General features: G+C 41.2%; 1 protein-coding gene across 1 annotated transcript; it reads left to right on the plus strand.

The window, feature by feature from the left end:
* Positions 1-1449: 1449 nt before the first annotated feature.
* On the plus strand, positions 1450-14298 carry TBPL1 (TATA-box binding protein like 1). Its single transcript, XM_075145854.1, has 7 exons — positions 1450-1651; positions 6692-6878; positions 7503-7585; positions 8499-8562; positions 10304-10407; positions 10509-10603; positions 13050-14298. Exons 2-7 carry the CDS (start codon positions 6744-6746, stop codon positions 13118-13120), a joined length of 552 nt encoding a protein of 183 aa, XP_075001955.1. The 5' UTR covers positions 1450-1651; positions 6692-6743; the 3' UTR covers positions 13121-14298.
* Positions 14299-20256: the final 5958 nt, after the last annotated feature.

Genomic DNA, 20256 nt, shown 5'->3' on the forward strand with positions numbered 1-20256 from the left:
ACTTCAGATGCAGGAAGTACATAATTACAGAACCTCAATTTCAAAAAATTGTCAATCCAGTGAATACTTTGCACTACACACATATAAATATACATATATACACTTCTCATATAAAGGCTGATGTATCTTTATAAACCTAAAGTCAACCTGACAACTTTATTTCATTCTTCAGTCTGGGTGCTGGGTCCTGAATTGGCCACACTGCAGGCACACTCATTTGTTCCTGGGTTTCCAAGTGAAGCACAACAAATAGCTCTTCCAAGAGAAAATGTAAGTATAGCTGAAATGCAGTTCATCACAGGCTCTACTCCCTACAGACAGCATAGGTGGGACAGTGCCAGATTTGGAGGACTGTTCTGGACAGAGACAACCAGAGCCATCCCAGCTACCCCCACTTGGCAAAGATTAAACAAGCTGCATATTGGAACGGCGCAAAGCAGCAGTCTTACTTTAGTCACTTTAACATCAAAACCACAAAAAAATGCTGAGGGCCACACAGTCCTCAGGGGACTTGGGAATATTTGAGGCTTCTCAGACACCTGCTCCTCTCTTTGTTTCACTGGGGGTCAGAAGTCTGCTCACACACCAAGGTACCACAGTTTACTGCTGTGGACTAGCCCTTCAGTACCAAACAACATTGCTTCAAATTTAAAAACAATCTTTAAAGCACTTGTGAGACAAGAAGCAGCGACCAGAATCTTGCTGCAGTGCAACACGCACATCTGCGGCAGCAGGAGTGGCAGCATGTTGTTGCTGTGAGTCCTAACTAATGATTGCGGGATTGGGTCAAGACCAGCGCTGACCACTCGGTTCGGTCAGAAAGCACGCAGGGAGCAGCCAAGCCAGCGACCAAGGCGTGTGTAGCAAGCTAGAGAGGTCTGAGGGCGAGCAGTCTCACAGAAACGCCAGGTGCGTCCCGAGAGCGTTCACATCATCCCATCTGCAAACTGAATCGGCCCTCCTGCCGGTTAGCTGGCAAAGGTGCGACCTCAGACGATGCGGTTGGGGTCACGCCTGTACCAGCTGGCCAAAAGCCGTGCACCACGGGCCCACCGGCACCAGGCGTGCAGGCAGGGGCTTCCAGGGTGGCCCACAGCCAGCCCTCCCGCTGCACAGCCGGAAAAAGTTCACCAGGAAAACTCCCCGCCTGCTGCGCGGCCTCTGCAGCTCCCCAAGGAGCTGCGAAGCAACGCGGCTGCTCAGGGGCGTTTCACGACCCGCGCCGTGGCCGCTGAGCCAGCGCCAACACCGCAACAGGCAGCGGGCACTAGCGGCCCCCAGCGCCGGGGAGCGAGGGCTGGCCCGGTGACTGCCCGATTAGGCCACGGCGGGGCGGCCCGGAGCCGCCCGCCCGCCTGTCCCCGCCCCAGGCGGTGCCACCGCCCTCAGCTCGCCGCGCCTCAGGGGGCGGCAGACGAAAGCGGAAGTGCGCTGCTAGCGCGGCCCCCTTCCTCCCCTCCCGCCGCCGTGACTTCCGGCGGCCGCTCTAGCCGGTGCCGCGTCTATGCCCGCGGGGCTGGGGGATGTTTATTGTCGCGGGGAGTCGGCCCACGACCCGGAACGCCGCCGGGCGCCAGCGGGGGGGCGCCTAGCAACCGGCACCCCGCTCCGCCCCGCCCCGACCGCCGCCAACCGCCCAGCCGCCCGCACGGTAACGGCTGCCGCCCGCCGACGGGCCGCGCTCCTCCTCCTCCTCCTCCTCCTCCTCTCCTCCTCCTCCTCCTCCTCCTCGCCGCCGCCTCGGGGGGTCGCGGCTCGGCGGGCTGGGCCCGGCCCGGCGGGACCCGCAGCCCCTGCCCGGGGGGCCGCGGCCCCGCCGCCCGCGCGCGCAGAGGCGGCTGTTGGGCCCCCGCGTGCTCCCCCCTCCCGCGCCCCCCGTCCCTTCCCGGCTGAGGCGAGGGAGGCGGCGTGGGGCCTCCCCCCGCTCCTTGCCGCGGCCCTGCCGCTCCTCCCGACGCGGTGCCGTTCCCCCCGGGGGCGGTGGTGCGTGGCTGGGGCCGCCGAGTCAGGGAAGGGAAGGGAGCATCCTCCCGGGGAAACGGCCCGTTCCCCGGCAACCGGGAAGGCTTCCCCAAGGGGCACCGGCTGCCCCGCGCCCGAGTCCCCGAAAGAGCGTGCCCGGCCCCGGGGGCTTTGTAACAGCCGCGGCCCCTGCAGCGGCAGCCAGCGCCGCTCCAGGTAACGAAAGGCTGGCATAACCCAGCGCTGCCGAGCGGCGGAGACCGGCGTGGCTAGGCCGCCTTCTGCCTGCGCTTTGTTTCTGCTGGGCTTGCCGGAGAAGTTTTAGGCTGGGGTTGAAGGAGGGGAAAAAAAATTATTTGTTAACCTGAGTGTTGTGACACTGGTACGTGTAGGGCTTCGGTGAGACTCCCAGCTGTGTGAATAGGAAGAGTACTTCTGTTTCCCCAATCGAGACTTGCAAATGGTGAATGTTTGGCTGGGAGGGGGGCTGAGAGGCTTACCTGTTGTGTTAAAATATTTTGTAACAGCAAAACAGATTTTTCTTACGATGTTTTATCAAGTTGGAATGGCCACCTAACCTGTTGGTTCAGATTTTTATCATACTTACGACAATTTTCCACAGATCACAAAGACCTAAAGGATTGTTCTTAATGCTTGGTGTTCGACTATTGCTGAATCTTATAAGGGAAAGATGGCACAAAATTGGATGCAAGTGATTCTCGCTTTGAGTTTGAACAGCTCTTTTTGATGGGAAAGATTTGAGGAAAATGGCCTGTTATGAATTATTTAAGAATACGCTTCCTGGTCTTGTTCTGTAAGCTGTTTGACTTCATTCCTGCAGCTGGATTTGTGTTGAAAGACCCCAGGTCCATGGGGAAGCAGTAGGCTTATCCAAGAGATTTGACAGCAGGATTGGGCATTTGTGTCCTACTTGCTTATGGTATAGCTGGTATCATCATTCTGTTCATTAGTCTAATTGGACAAATCCCTACTTTGACACTGCTTTTATGAATATTTGGAAATCTTCTCCAAAATATATTTGTTTCAGTTCTGTAGGAAATAGTCATGACTGTGCAAATCTCAAAAAGGTGAAATATTAGCTTCAGGATGACCTTTTGCTTTAGGGACAATTGCCCTAACTTGCCCCTGGAGGCAACAGAAAATAAAAGCACACCTGTCTAGCTCCATGAGTGTGACTAAGAAAGCTGTTTGGATCAGAGGAGTTTCTATACAGACAGTAGTAGCTATGTCGCTCTCGGTTCTGGAGAGTCATCCACCTACTACCAGGACTGTATCATATCTAAGAATTCAAGCAGATTTCAGAAGTCTGTCACCTCCAGCATTTCATATGGACCTGTTTCCTGAGGGGCTGAACACAAATCCTAAAAAATGCACTTTCAGTGGAAGGATGTAATTGACTCTCTCCTCGTTCCTGGTGGGCTTTATTTTGTGTGTTCTCTGTTCCCATATGAAAACCTCATATGGAAATTCCTGTTAACTTCTTCAAAAATGGTTTTCAAGCAATAGTTTGATGAATGCCTACTGGCGCAGTAGTGACAGCTATCCCTTCAGCTGGGCTGTTGGAACTCCTTGTGGCATCACTCAGTGAACTGCATTAAAGCAAGGTTAAAAATAAGCAGTAGAAGTTGCTTATACTTACACTGCTGGTGAAAAAGGTGTTTGTTAAACTGTTCCGACATTAACGTAACCATTGTTAGATACCCCCCCATCTACTTTTACAGCTCTGAGTTTCTCGGATCAAAGGTAGCTTAAAATAATGCTTTGTTTATATACCCCATCCCAAGTGCTTTTCCTCTCTCTTTGATGATGATGGTGTGGTTGGTTTGGTTTGGAACTTTTTGAAGACAGAGAGCACTGGCTTTTTTTAGATTGTAAGATTTCAGTGCAGGGTGTTTGTCTTCACGTATGTTTATATAGTATCTAAAATAGTATGGCCGTGGTCCTAACGGGGGATGTATGGGTAATGCTTTGTTTAAGAACTTGAGTGCTCATTCCTTCTTCTGAAGTATTTCTTATTCTAGGAAGTTTCTCTAGTTTCACTGTAGAATACATTACTTTACAGTGTCAAATATCCTTGAGTTAGCTTTTGTTGTTTTTATTTTTATGTTCATTTTCATGCTTTACCTATCTACGTTTTTTTTTTCCCCTTCCTCTTTTTTTCTTCTTACGGTAATTTTCCAGAGGTATCCCTGAAATCTATGTTGAAAAGAAAGAACAAACTTTTAAAATTTCCTTGATAAAATAATACAAACTTTTGCAGAGATGTATTTAAGCTTTTTTCCCCTCTGTCGGGGTAGATTGTGTTACGCTGGTGCAAGAGAACCTGAAATAAAAGTTGGCTAGTTTCTTGCGCTGGAGAAAGTGGAATGAAGTACACCATTTAAAAGAAATGCTGCACATATAAATGATTTTATTTCCAGTTTTAGACTATTATTAAATTAGTATTAACTGGCAAAACAGAATTTTAGAAATTAGATTTAAGCTGCCAAAATTCTAAGGTTCAGATGAGAGAACCTTTGGGCAAATTTAATCAACAAAACCTAAGATGAGCTCAATAAAATCAACTTAGGCATTTGCAAATCCAGAACTGGAAAGAACCAGATGTTTGGTTTCTACTCAGTCCCTCTGTTCTGCAAGTATAACTGCATAAATATGGAATAGCAACAGGTTTATATGTAAGGCTGTTGCTTGATCTCAAAATGTCTTTGTAAAAGCCAGGGTGGAAAACAAATGCCTCTCTGAAGATGCCACGGGTTCCAGCTCCTTGCTCTGTGCTGGCCCTGCCTGCATGCCGTTCAAAATCTGCACATGTGCTATCTTTGGATCCGGTGCCATAAATTGCTAACCCAATCTGTAGTAGTCCATCAAAACCAGATGGGATAAGTCATTTCTAACTTCAAGGATTCATATAATTTTTGGTTTAAAAAAAAAAAAGGATCCGGGAATACTAATTAGTTACTGTTTGTTCTCTTCTTCTTTGCCTGCTTTCCCCCCCACCCCCACACATAGCCTTTGGTTTTTCTGGTTTTCTCTTGCTGTTTCTTCATCTCTTTTCTGTGTTATCACCCGTCTTGCCTTTTCGTGTATTGGACAAGCCAACAATTACAGAATAATTCTTTCAGCCGGGAACAAGCTGCACAGTAGAAGCAGCAACCATCATAGCAGTTGACCCAGTACGTTATGCACATCTGCCTTGTAGTTTATTACTTCTGTATTGTCAGTGAGTTGTAGTCAAAGATGCACCTCGAGGGCATTCCTGATTGGAGACTGTGGCATGATGTTTAGGAAGTCATAAATGAAAATATTGATAATAACGTTAATTTTGTATCTTGAATATTTCTGATACAGAGCATAAGGTCAAAACATTTAAAGTGATAGAAATGCTTTAGTCTGTTACGTATATTGTTGTTCTTGATACATAGACTCCTGCTTCTTCCATGGCAATGACCATGTAGAGCATTTCATATATCTGACTGTTTTTCTTTGATTTTGCTCTTTGCTTTCTGTTGTGTTTGTTTTGGATGAAATACTACTAAAATTTTAGATTAATAGATCAAGATAATATTGCTCCTATCTCTTAGGCTATGCTCTACTTAAGCTACTTCTCCTGGAGTAAAACTAAGATTTTACATTCTTCTACCAAGACAAATTCCTTAATGAACTACAGTATTTTGATATAAGTCCTTTTCACTATATACCAATGTTCTTGCTCTTTTCCCCTCTCCTTTCCCCAAATACTTCACCTGAGATTTATTTGAGATGCCTGCTGTCTTGACTTTGGTATGCCTAGAGAAGAGATGTCGGGCAGTCTCAGGCTGGGCTGAGCGGTAGCCCAACTCCCGGTCTTACGATCTCCTCCCCCACTTGACATGTGTGTTAGGAGTGTCAGCTTCAATGTGCACGGGCAGACTGGATGCTTCCTGGCTGCCTTAGGTTTGCTGTGCGTGCACTGGGCGGCCATCCTGTGCCTTCACAGTTATTCATGCTTTTCCTCAGAAACGCTCGATTTTACTCTGCCCGTACAATATGTTCATTCTGTGCAGTTCCTGTGGGCAGTGCAGAAGGGAGTGAGAGGCCACTGCAGCTCAGCCCAGGCTGTTGCTGCCACCAGGACATTTTGTATAGTTTGCATTATGCTATTATATTGGGAGGGATAGGCCAAGAGTGCTGGATGGAGATGGGAAAGCTGTGGTAGCAGGCTGTCTACAGGCTGCAGTTTGTATAACCCGTGTTAGTTCAAAGTTATTCAGCAGGCTCATCCATTCCAGCACAAACGTCAAGCTGCTCAGAATTATCAACTTCAGCAGTCAGAGAAGTGCATTTTCCTGAGGTGTCTAATGACATCCTCAAATGAGCTGAGGAAAGATTATCCACTGGAGCTATGGAAAAAGTTTCAGTAATCTTTACTGTGTCCTAACATAGTTGGTAAGAGTTGTAACATATTTAACTGACAAGTTTAAATATTTTAGAGAGATATATATATACACACACACTTCTGTTAAGTCTGGCAACATGGCTTCAAACAAGTAACCTCCTATTTTCTAGCATACAGGATGCAGACACACCCCCCTCCCCACACACAGTTAACTTAAATGAGTCAGAGTGTAGTCACTTCTGTTTCTTGTCTCATTTAAGGGACAGATGTATACAATGGCATTAATAGGCGATTTTCTACTGCTATGTTTAATTTATCATTTTCTTTTCTCAGGATGTGATCTTCATGGTGAGCTGGTGGGAAAACTGAGTTGTAAATCACCCCAATGGATGCGGACAGTGATGTTGCATTGGACATTTTAATCACAAATGTAGTGTGTGTTTTTAGAACAAGATGTCATTTAAACTTGAGAAAGATCGCGTTAGAGGGAGCAAATGTGATATACAAGCGTGATGTTGGGGTAAGAGATTCAACATACCTCAATTATCTGTTTTTACGAATGTTCCTTAAGCTAAACGTTCTTGTGTCTGATATCTGTGTATGGTGGATAGAGAAAAACATAGTTTTATTTCTGTCTTGATAGGCATTTAGTCTGTCATACACTAAATGTACAGTAAAGGGAGGGGGTAAATATTGCCTCAGAAGACTGCAACTAGTGAGGTGAATATTGGGTGTAAGGTATGTGATGAGACCTCTTACACCTCACGGCAATACCATTGATGGTTTTGTCAAGAAAATATATCCTGATAAGGAGTCAGCAATGTGGGAGTCACTGTAATAAGAAAAAAATTAGCACAATGCTTGTGGCTTTCAGCTTTTTATTGAGAGGAAAATACCTTCATTTAATCTGTTTTGTGAACACTGAATCACTGGCTGAGATATTCCATGCTTATTTTGCTCTTCTTAGGACCTGACTTTTTTTAATTACTGAAAAAGATGAAGGAACAGTTCAAGGCTTTCAAAAATAAAGGAATTATTATTCGTGTAACAGTTGATTTGTCTAACAGTTGATTATATTTTTTTTTCAGTATGAAATTGAGCTACCACTAATTCCCAATTCTTCCACTTCTATTTTGCTTTTTAGAAAGTATTAATGAAGCTTAGGAAACCTAGGATTACGGCCACAATTTGGTCCTCAGGAAAAGTTATTTGCACAGGAGCCACAAGGTGAGTTCATGAAGATTCTCTCTCTAGCTGTAAATTCTTGTGTACTTTAAAATGTAATGTTGTAAATGAAGAAGATGGCAAGAGGCAATACTTGCCATTGTTAAGATTCACTCACACTGGATCACATGTAGATCCTTGCCAAGTTACGTATTTGGGAGGAAGTTTTCTATGTGAAGTGTCTGCCTCAGACTGAGTTGAAATCTTAAGCAACATCAGTTCAGCCTTCTGGGAGAACAGCAGGAAAAACTACTTTATGAAGAAAATCCTAGACATTTCATCTGAGAACTCTTTAAGAATTCTGTGTTTTTAGCCAGAACTTGAAACTTGGGAAGGGATGACCTTTTTTGAGGGATATCTCTTACTGTTTCATGAAAACCCACTTGAATTTAATTAAGCTATACAGTGTTGAGGGACTAGAAAGAAGCAAAAGCAAACTCTCAGTTCAGGTACATCTGAGACTCACTGAAGTCTTAACAGCTGAATTCCTTTAAGGTATGTCTGCATTGTGGAGTAAGGATAAGGTACAATAGTAAATTTGCATGCTTTCTGTATATGACCTCTGTCTCAAAATGGAAGATAATTGTTCAGGATGTTAACTCCAGACTACCCATGATCATATTTGTCTCTTAAGAGTATTTAGTATCATGTATGATCAAAATACGTCTCCAACTTCAGCTGGAACTGAGTGCCAAGATATTTTTCAAACAGGGCATAGAGAACTCAATTTGATTATCTAGATAATTAAAATGTAATACGTACAGTAGGATAAAATGAAGGCTGTCCATGTGATCATGGTTCATGCGTTGCATGATTTAATGGTTCATTTTGTAGTCTGAGTAGCTATTGTGGTATGTGTGCACACAAATATATACTCTTTCTGTTAATGCTAGATTCTTTTCTTTCTTCTTTGTAGTGAAGAAGAAGCTAAATTTGGTGCCAGACGATTAGCTCGTAGTCTACAAAAACTAGGTTTTCAGGTAATTCTAATGAAAAAGGTCTTGTATGATTCAAGCAATGCTGGTAGTCCATTTTTTAGAAAGAAATAAAAATGAGGGAGCATGACAATTCAGCAGTAAGCATGTTTTCACTCAGATGCCCCTTTTGTGTCAGCATACATTTTCCAGATGCTGGTTAAAGAGAAACTGTTTTATTTTGTGGATTTGAGTTTCATTTGGCAGCTCGGAGTAGTGCTTCTTCACTGGCTAATGAACAACAAAATTTGTTTAATAAATGAACCACCCACAGATATTTCTTGGATGGAATTTTCAGTATCTTGAAAGATTTATTTGGAAGAAGTGCTGAAGAGTATAAACCTAACTGTCATTTGAACATAATTTTTCCCTCGTTTCTGATGGAATAGCAGATGCATGTCTATCTTGTTAAGAGCAAATCTGAGCCTCTGTAAGGGCGGGGGGGGGAAGTGCTTCTGCGCTGTCAGGTTGCACAGCAGGAAATAACCCAAATAAAATACTTAGGACATGAAACCCCTCTTTTTTCTTGGTTTGGGTTAACGTTACCAGTAAAACCACCATTTGCATTTCATAGTAAAGATTGAAAAACAGCAATGTAAATGACTTAAAATGACACGTTTTAATACTCTCAAACCTCCTGATAGTCAGTTGTGCTGTTTACCCACAGTTTCAGTTTAAGGACAGGCAATTAAATAGACTCAGTGGCTGTCCTTTGGAGGGAGAGACTCCCTTTGATTGTAGCACATAAAGGCAGTGGTGACAGGCTATCCTGGTAATGCTGCATCAGACCCAAACAGAAGTTAGACACTTTTACTGTTACGAATGCATACATTAGACCCAGCCTCTGAAAGTTGGAATGGAACATTAAATCAGTGAGGTAAACAGTGCTTCCAGGATGGATGCACCAAGTTTTATTATAAAGTGAGCAGTTTAAGTGGAATATATTTTGAAGAATAAATTGATAGTTGACCTTTTATAAGGATATGTTGCTTCTACTGGTAGTATACTTCTAAAAAGTTTTGACTGAGGAATGGTCATTTTAAGTTTAGGCAATCTCAGAAAGTGAACTAAAGTTTCTTCAGTGATATTGCCAACACTGACTTCTCAGCAGTGCATTTGTTTGTTTAGGAATTGTCTGTTGGCTATTTTATTGTCATCTAAAATGGCTGTGGTAAAGAATAACAGAAAGCCAGTAGTTTGAGCTGGGTTTCAGAAAGTAACGGAGTAGAAAAACAGCTTACTGTACTGGCCACTGGAGATTTGAAACAAAACAATTTTCACCTTTTTTCTTACTCTTAGCTTTAGTAAAAGTTGTGCATAGCAACAAGGCATTAAAGAAGTTTTCAAATTGCATTAAGATTCTTGTAATGATGAAATTTAAGCTTTTTCCCTGCTTATTTTGATGTTCCATGAGCTATTTAATGTAGTTTATTTTCAATTTGGAGCTGTTTAGTAGAGCAATGTGAGTTGTTTCTGTGTCTCATTCTTAAACTGTACTATAACCATATAATACAGCTGTGAAGTATCTAGTTCAACGGTTACTGTACCATTGAAGGATAAAGTAAGCGATTTAAGTCCATTAAGTACTGTTTAGATTCCTATTAGAAATACATCAATCACAAGGTTTTAGTTTTCAAATCTCATCAAAATATTCTAATTAGTATTCTTCTAACTTTTTTTCCAACCCATACATCTGCCTTGCTGTAAACTGAATTTCTAATGTCTTTTTTCCCTCTCTTTTGAAAAGGTAATTTTCACAGATTTTAAAGTTGTGAATGTTTTAGCAGTGTGCAACATGCCCTTTGAGATCAGATTGCCAGAATTTACGAAGAATAACAGACCTCATGCAAGGTACAGTAGGATTTTAAAGAATTACAGTCTTGGTATATTTCTTAAGCTTTTCTTTTTCAGTTCTAGATCTATCTTTTTTTACCTTTTATTTTGTTTTCTAGTTATGAACCAGAACTTCATCCTGCCGTGTGTTACAGAATAAAAACTCTCAGAGCTACCTTACAGATTTTTTCCACAGGCAGTATCACAGTTACAGGTATTTTGATGTCAAAAATAAATATTTAACTTGTTGGGAATATTTAACTTTAGGACCACTAGGTTTAGGAAAGGAAGACATTTAAAGCAGTCAAAAGATACGTTGAAGGGATTTTGTTTCCCAGTGCTAGCATCTAATTTGTTTTTGAGTGAAAGTGCCAGAAGAATTGTAGAGAAAGTGTTGTTATTGGTAGGCTCAAAAATTGCTTTGATTGAATGTACATAGTCTGTTTTTTATAAAAACAAAAGTGAGATAGGACTTGAGAATGCAGGTATTTATTGTTTATTTAAATACTTGAATTTTCTTCCTTTTTTTCGTCTTCATAGTGCTGTAAACTACACTGCATGTAGCATTAATGTCCCTTTCATAAATACATGTTTCCAAACTGGAGATTTATGGAAACGGATAGCATAGCATTTTGTCATAACTGAAGTTGACCAATATTTGCAGTTCTTCAGACTTGTGCTGTCTGTTAAAGCTCAACTGAGAGAGAACCACCACCTGAATCACAGGCATCAGTGGTTTTTTCCCATGTGATCAGAGACGTGATTGTCCTGGGTCTTGGAGATGCCGTGCCATGTTTCTTCCTCTCTCTTCCTAATTTTCGTTTTCCATTCTTTATTATGTTTGCTTATGAGGTGTCCACCACAGGTTTCCAGATACGAGAAGTCAGGTTTTTTTTAGAGAATACCTGTTAAAATGGTACAGAACCAAAAAGCATCACTTGATATCATCTTAGCAGGAGTTCTGTCTTGCGGTTGTTAGAGCTCAGCTGCTGGTATCAGAACTTGGGTAGGGATTTTTATTTTCACATCTTAATTCCTTAACAAATACCTAGGCTTTATGGGGAACCATATTTTAAATTACTTTTCAACCTTACTGTACTTCCTCTCAAGTGTGTTCAAATGAGGTTCCTTTTGGCCATTCATGTTTCTGTAGCACTAGTACCTGTCATGCCACTAACTCAAAGAATTTTGAGATACATAATTAGAAATGTTAAGAAAAAAACAGGAAGATGGTTTTTTTTTTTAATGGGACAAGTATAAAAAGATTTGGAGTTACATTTGAGAAAAGAAAACAAAAAGAACTGATACGTAATAGGAAGAAGTATAGATTTTTCTTCCTCCAGAAAGAGTGATGAGGGGTTTGTTTTGGGTTTTTTTGTTTTGTTTTCTTCCCTCATACTCCCAACAATGATGATCCAGTTTTTACACCTCTTCAACCCTACAGGGAGTGGCAATTTTTACAAGAATTATTTGGCTACTCACACTCTTGCTTTCTGAAGGCTTTCTCTAGAACTTGCATTTCTATAATAGCAGACAAATTTAAGGAAGGTGCAGTATCTGTCCAGAAGGCAGGTATCTTTCACCAGGCTTGTTTTAGGTGAGTGCTTAACTCAACTTGACAAGTTTGAAAATACAGGAAGGATCCTGTTCCATTCCGCTCTTTTTCTGACTGAGCATGTAAATTAAAACAATATTTCCAGAATTACTTAAATAAGTAATTTATAACTTAAATAAGTTATTTATGATTTTTGAGAACCATTTTGAACAGTTCTCTATACTAGGAAGAAACTTTTGAAGTCTAAAGAGAGGTAAAAAAACCCTGAGTTCACAGGCATCAAAGCACGTGAGAAATTGCTATTCTTATTTATCTGCATTACCAAACTTCTAGCCAGGATGAATTTCTTCTGGCGTGTTACTACTCGCTTATTTGTGATCTTAATTGTTCATTGCATAAGATGGTCTAGTACCATTAGAAAGCATCGCTAGTTCATTCTTCCTTTTCTTTCCCCAAATGCTCATAGATCATGTTAGATAACCTTCAGATGCTTCATCCTGACACAATAACCATTCCCTGGCTTGTAGGTGTTGTCCTGAGATCAGTGGTGGAGCTATTTGCAAAATCCAAACTAGAAAGTAACAGTCTGTAATTTTCAAACATAAAGTAATCTTGCTTGAAACATACTTGGGTTAAATCCAGCATTATTTAGCAGTATTTACTGGTAAGTTTTTAAAAGAACAGATAAAAGTGGCTAGGCTTTGAGTAATACAAATTCCTAGAAGATTAGCATAAGTAAAAGTATTTCTTTACCTCTGCCACTCAGCCTCTGCCTTCTTCTCTGGACTGACTGTTTAAGCCAGTAAATCGAAAAGCATCCAAGTTGTTACGAAATTAAATGGCAGTATTATTTATTTGTATTCTAGCCATTGGCCAGTGTAGAACATCTTGCAGATTTGATGCGAGAGTCTTTTCTTGTAAGTAAAAGTGATCAGAGGAATACCTTCTTAAGTTGGGAGAAATGGGGGATAAATCATTTTTGTCTACAGTATAAAGTTGTGGTAGCTAAAAACATTAAGGTTATTTTAAAGATACTAATGTTTTAATTTCTGATTCCCTGATTTTTCTCTTCCTACTGCTTTTTTTTTTTTTTAATATATCTCAGGGCCAAACGTAAAGGCTGTTGCCAGTGCTGTGGAACAGATTTACCCATTCGTGTTTGAAAGCAGGAAATAAATTTTATAATTCACCACTTGATGGTTAGGTTCCCTAACCAAGCACCTTTAAAGACTGCTGCACATTGGACTAAAAGCAAAAAGGAAAACTGGACCAACCATAGCAGAGGAATACAGACTCTTTTACTTGCTCATGGCCACAGTATAAACTCCAGTTCTTTTGGATTTTACTCTTAACAGTGCTGTATTGTAAAAATGGAAGTTTACAAGATATGAAATTGCTGCTTTTAAAAAGACATTCTATTTATTTTTGCAGTAATTTCTGTGTATTCATAAGCAAAGCTGTCACGATGTGCACTACCTTTAAAACTTTTTTTTTTTAGTTTGAGCTTGTGTTTTATTTGTGAATAGTCTTTTACATTTTTGTATGCTGAATATTGGGCACCAAAGAAGCTGTAAAAGTTATCTTTTTCACCTTATGAATGTGCACAAATAAAAGTTTGGAAAATATTTCTCTTCATACCTGTTCTGTTATATTCCTTTCCCTTTTTCTATTACAGTTAAAATTGTATAGTTACAAATTAATTTGAAACAATGTAAGAATAGTCTTTTGCTGATATCTTCTGTTTCTATTTGTAGTATGTGTAAAACGTTGTGCGTGGGTTAGATTGAAATCTATAGTAGTTACGTATGTTTATCCAAGGATGAAATTTGGTTTGTTCCTAGTTCTCTTAACTACATGCCAGACTTCAAGTATTTTCTTGCTGTTACATGAAGAGAAGACATTTCTAAATACAAAGGTCTACCACAAGTGTTTTCCTATAGATGGTGAGGAAATCTTACCAACTAAAGAAGCTACTGTAGAAAAACCATCTGCCTTGTCCACCTACTGGATGAAAAGCAAAAAAGTTACTATGTGAGCTTCGGTTTTCAGGAAAGTGTTGTGCTTCAACTCGAGAAGACAGTATGGTCACGCTAATCCATCCCCAGCTTATTGCTGAATGATTAACACAGACCTTTTCTACACTCTTCTTACTGTATAGTATTTTCATGACAGGAGCTGCCAACAAGCAATGAAGCTTGATTCTGGCATGTATTATTATTAGTATTAATCTTGGACTTGGAAGCCAGTAGATGTTTTTCTCAATAAGTGCACATTTGAAGCAGAAGAGAGGTGAATGCTTAAAAGTAACTGCAAATGCTACTTTTAAAAAGATACAATAAATATGTATAAATGTATGTATGTCTTTTTTCCCTATCTCACTGAAGAGAAATGTAACACTAGTATCATGTGCTGCAGGTAATACACAGTCTTAGTGGGTGCTGAAAATAGTAAACCATGAGTTGTTACTATACCAGAAGTCACAGTTGCGAAAGAAAGGTGGAAGAACCTTCTGAAGAAGCAAATGCCTAGCATAATGTATTTAATCTGTCTGAGGGGATGGTATGGAAGTTGGGGCTGTCCATAGTGACTTCATGCAGAAATTATGGAAAGGAAGGAATAGTATGGGAAATGCTCAACCAAACCCTTTGGAACAAAAAGAAAGAAGCAACCATTTGCCACAAGCCTTAAGTGTTATATTCATAAAAGCCCTTTTAAGCTCAGTGTAGGTAGGAAAGAGAAGACTTAGAACCATGAAATTACTAGGTTGAGTTCAACAATCACAGAATGCATGATAAAGAGCAGGGAAAGGGATGCTTGCTATATGCAAGCTTTCCAGTTCGTATAGAAGATAATGTGGACCTCAGCACTCCTGACACTAGTGAGGATTTTGTGAAGAGTCAGAGAGAGCAATGGACAAACCACTGTTCGGGAACACTAGTGTATTATTATTATTACAATTTAAAAAGGAAAAAGCAGAAGGTATTTGAACAATGAACAAAATTGTAATGGGTTTTCCAGGAACAAAGTGTAGTCCTAAACTGATGAATGAGGATTTGGCCATTCTGTCTACAAGAGCTGTCTTAGATTAGGCTTGCCTCTTTGTCGTTTGGATCAAATTACAAAGCACTTGAGTGCTACCAGTGAAATTCTGGAGCTTTTATCAAGCATATGTGTCTCCTAAATTTAACTATGAAGGAAGAAGAACGTTTTGCTTTTTTGTTAGCACTGTCACTTAGTATGAAATCTGCCTGTTAGAACAAAAAAGAAAGGTAATTATAAGGTGCGATGTATTAAAATGGGAACTGTTTCTTTTGAAGTGCTGCTTAGATCCATGCTAGCAGTTTGAGGCCTCTGTAGAAATCCGTAAGGGAGCTGAAAAGCATACTACTAAACTTGCAGGGTAGTATTGAGAAAGAGATTAATAGCAAATAAAAGATTCCTTGAAATGTGTGCTCACCTATCCTTCTAGCTCCAAGGGAGCCTCGAACTGTGACAAATACGCTTTAAAACCTCTGATGATGAAGGGCATTTGGCAGTGTACGCTTGTACTCGGGGACAGCACTCTCTTTCCTGTCACTGCTCTAAATCAGTAGGTCCCCGCCTCGGTCTGGAATAAGCCTTGCTGCTGCTGCTGCTTGTTTCTACATGCACGATACACACCCCCCCTTCCCCACCTCAGGGGGAGTTAGGCTTTGTTTCCTTTGCCGTGTTGGGCTGCCTCCAGCTAGGCTCCCGCTATCGACTTCTGCAGTCGTGATGTGGACCCTAGGCCAGGCAGCGTGCCCCAGCGTGCTAGCTCTCACCTCCAGCATGAGGAGCGGTGCTTTGGATTAAACTTACCTGTCAGTCAGCTCTTCCTCAATGGCCATGTTTTCTAGAGCACTGCTGCTCTGTCCCTGGATTCTCCAGGTGGATCCCATGCAAAACTCTGCACAGTGCTCAGCTGTGGCACTAGAAATGTGAAAAGTTTATTTCACATTCCGTAGAAAGGTTGGTTCTATTTATACAACCAACTAAGGGCTCCTTTTTGCAGTAGAATGATAACTCTGACTCATTGCTAGCTTGTGAGTTGTCATAGCCACTAGATCTTTCCCTGCAGTTTCTAGCTCCATTTTATCATTCTCTGACTTGCAATTAGTGTTAGCAGAGAAATTTGCACTTACACTTTCAGAATAGTATCCTGCTTTTTTCAGACCCTTCTCACGGATTTGCGAAGCTCTGAATCCCAACCCAGTCTCTCCCAGCCTGCAAATTTAATAAGCATATTCTGTTCTGTAATCCAGTCCATTAATGGAGATACTGAATAATTTTAGATCTGGGACAAATTTTTTTGCGGAGTGCTTCAGAGATCCAGGGATGTGATTTGTAAGATGTGTCCCTCTTTTCCCTTGTATTTTCATAGTTGATGAGGTTGTGACTGCCAGTTCTGTGTCATTAGATGTGCAGGCTTTGTTATAAAAGACCGGTACAATTAGGTCTACATTTATAGGGCTATATAGGGCTAAGTCTGAAGGACTACAATTAAGACTATAGCTATAATGATTTAAAAAGCCCTTGACTACAGCATCATCACCTTTTGGAAGTATCTGAAGCTATTGGGGTCTCTGCAGTTAAACCAGTGTTGGAACTATGCCGCCTTCAGAAAGATGGTATTTTTACTCATTTGTTTCTGCACTCCATAGGTGTGCATGGGGAAAGTTTAGAAGAGCTTGCGATGAACCCAAAACCTGTAAGGTGGGAAGACAATTTCTATGGTATTTTCTAAGTTAAATTTATTTTTGTAAGAACACTCACAAAATTTATTACAGCAGGGGTTGGTTTGGGAAGCTGCAATGCTGAGAAAGATTTTGCAGAAGGCCCTTTCACTAAATATGATGTAATAGAAATTGTAAGCCGGTATGGGCTTGGATTGCGTGTGCAAAGGTCTGCTATCCAGAGGCAACTATCAGAAAACAGTACCAACCACAGCAAATGGGGATGCCGTTGGAAATGCGCGTAATCCACTACCTGGTAAAGTCACAGATGAGGAAATGGATGAATTTCCTGCAATATAGTCTTACTAAAAATACATTATATTACTTGATTTAATCTCAGACACTTGTTAGTATAAGAATGATGTTGATAAACTAACAGCACGTTTGGAAGACTGCCCAGAGTCACCTTAATATTTCTTATTCTGAAGCCGATTTAGTAGAACGCATGAGACTGATAACTGTCCTCCAGCCTAAACCTGAAGCAGGTGGAGAGATTTCAGGAGACATCAATGCTAAAAAACTGAGGAAGGTACTAACATGCAGAAACCCAGAAAGTGGTGGGTGATTGACAAGATCATTTTACAAGTGTCCAGAACTGATAGTGGAATTTGTAGGTTTCATAAAAAGAAGATATCACTGTTGATCTAAGAAAAAAGCTATACAGTATTAGCTGCACCTGCAGCCCTTTGCTGGCACTTGAGAAGTTCTTCTAGATCTTTTGCTTTTCTTCAACAAATGCTTGCCAGGCTTCCAGGCTTGACACATACTCATTAGGCAACACATGGCACCGACCATGTATCCCATATTTTATTATTCTTTCCATTGCAGTAATAGAATGCGTTGTTTTCTCTAGCTTTGATATTTTTCAAAACTATTCTTTGCTTGAGCATACTATGGTTAAAAAAAAATTAAATTCAGGCTGCGTATCACAATGTGAGCTGATCCCAAAAGTGGAAAAATCAGGCTACTTAACTGAGCATTCAAAAAAAAGAATTTAAAAAACCAAACCAACCAAACAAACCAAAAACCCCACCAAATCTTGTAGGTTTTGGCCATGTTCTGCTTCTTGAATTCCTCACACCTCCAAGTTAAAATTTAAGGTAAAAATTTCAACCTTCTATGCATGGAACATCTACGCTTAAAAACTTCACTGCCCCTTTCCCCCCACCGCCAGAGTCAATCTCTGACTTCACCTCCCCTTGCATTTCGTATGCCCTCCTCATCCATGGCTTCTCTCCCACTGCTCCAAACCCAGCTCTCCAGCTCTCCCCGTTTCACACTGCTATGAAACTTTTACGTGGCTGAGCTCTAATGCATTTTGCATCCTTTTTCTGAAGAAAAAGTTATTCCTGTAGAAGTTACAGGAATACTCTTACCTTTGCCAATTCCTGCTGCTGCAGCGCAGAGTAAACTGTTACTGCTGAGGTCAGGGAAGCGCAAGGAGACTCTTTGCGATGGGCTCTCTCCCATGCAGGGGCAAAGGGACCTCTTCTCCTAGCCTCTTGTGGTCGATACTGGAACTGCAGACCTCAAACAACATTCTAAGCAGGTCTTCAATTTTTATTGGAAAATTCAAAGTAATAGAAACCAAAGTTTTCTATGTCTGTGGAAAAGGTGGAAGCACCTGAGATCCAGGGTGGAATTTTAGCTTGGGATGGGAACCTGCTGATTCCCCGTAGGGAATGAGAGCAAAAGGCTTTCAAGCTTACTGCTTCTGACGGGTCTGAGTCGGTCTGAGTTACCTACATCTCAGGTCCGCAGCCCCACTATCTGTTCATGTGTCCTGGGTGTGCTTGATCTCTCGTTGCTTATAGATTATGTCAAAAGAGCTCACATGGACCCTTATGAGAAGATTTTACTTCATCTTTGGTACGTTGTGTGTGCCAAAAACCGCCTCTTGCTGAGTCTTACGCATACTATCATAAGCATCCCTGAAAGCAGCCCAGCCTCATAGTGCCCATGAGGTTATTGTGAGGACTGCTGCTCTAGGATCAGAACAGAAAAAATAAGGCAGCCATAAGCTGACCAGCTGGCCAGTGGCTTAGCAATTCAGAGTTTCGCTTGTTTTAGATGACATGGGATCTGCATAGTTAAAAATCCTGCATTGTGATAACTACTTACCTGACCTTTGTACCAAAAGTCCAACAGGGTTTTGATACTGGTTCCCTTAAAGCTTACAATGCAGGAAAGTTGTGGTACAGATTTGGCCAGGAGGTTCCCATCCTGAGGTAGCTAAATTTCCAGCGACTTCTGGCAAATCATGTCCTTGGCTTCAATAGCTTCTTTTCAGGTTTTGAACACATGTTCACTGTTTGAATAGATGTGCTCCTATAAATTTACTATGTCAGTATCTAGAAGTGTGACCATGTGAGAATCTGATCGGAACTGATCCGCTCTGCTTAGAAGTAAAACTTTACCTAGATCAGTAAGTTACTGTTCCTTCAGTGCTGGACACAGTCAGGTGGTTTTAGTGCTATGAGACAGCAAATAAAGTGGGATCATGTGCTTAGTTTGAAGTAGTATCTGCACTCCAGCTGACAGTGTCAGTCTTGCTTCCTCAATTAAATGCTGGAAGAAATGCCACTGTGTGGCTGCTGAGACAGCCAGCATGCTTTTAAAGCATGCTTTTTTCTTTAAACAAAGACCATTTATTTATCTGCTAATAAATATTTATCTACTAATCATTCTAACAAAATCTATTAACCTTCTAAGAAAAAAAGGCCTACATCCTTTTATGGGAGCCATACAGATAACCCTTTGCAGAGGCCTGTTGAGTACTTCAGGATACACTTGCTAAGCAAGAATTTGATATAATTTATGATTTGCAGTGATTACGGTTTCTGAACTCCCTTTGTGCTGCCCTGTACCACACAATTCTCGCTTTCTGAATCCAAAAGGTCAAAGTCTAGTGTGCCCTGTGTTGAGAAATAAAATGATTTTGGCATCAACTCTGGCACCTCCAGCTTCCAACTTTCCTGGGACTGGGAAGCCAAAGAAATCCTATCTCCTCTTCTGTAAGGCCATCCTCAATCTAGAGTAATTGATTATGCAAATGTCCCCCCATTAAACAATTTGACTATGTTTTCTGAGGGGTATTTCCTAGGTCACTGAATCCTGGCCCTCCCAGGAAACTGTATGTAAAATTCCTCTTATAGGCTGAGCATGCTCTGTGTAATAAGTAATTAAGTTCTGATGAACAAGATTCTTTTTCAAGTCTTGTTTAGCTGAAGCCTAAATTAATCCGTAAACAGTTCATACCCAGTTGTTCTGCACTAACATCATCCTTTTCACTCCATAGTTGTCCATTTTTGCTCCATAGTGTTGTCTTCCCTAAGGTACTGACAGAGAGTTGTTAACCCTTTTCAGCCCCTTTTTTGCTAGGCTAAACAGACCTGTCTTTGGTGGGCTCCTCCTGGGAGACTCTTCCTTCTCCTTGGCACCCCAGTCATTTTTTGCACTTCTTCCAGGCTGAACTCTTGTTGAATATGGATAACTAGAATTGTGCACAATATTTCAATTTCCATTCACCTCCTGTATGTAAGAGGTGAGTAACCTCAG

The sequence above is a fragment of the Calonectris borealis genome, chromosome 3, assembly GCF_964195595.1.
Source record: "Calonectris borealis chromosome 3, bCalBor7.hap1.2, whole genome shotgun sequence".
Classification (NCBI taxonomy): domain Eukaryota; kingdom Metazoa; phylum Chordata; class Aves; order Procellariiformes; family Procellariidae; genus Calonectris; species Calonectris borealis.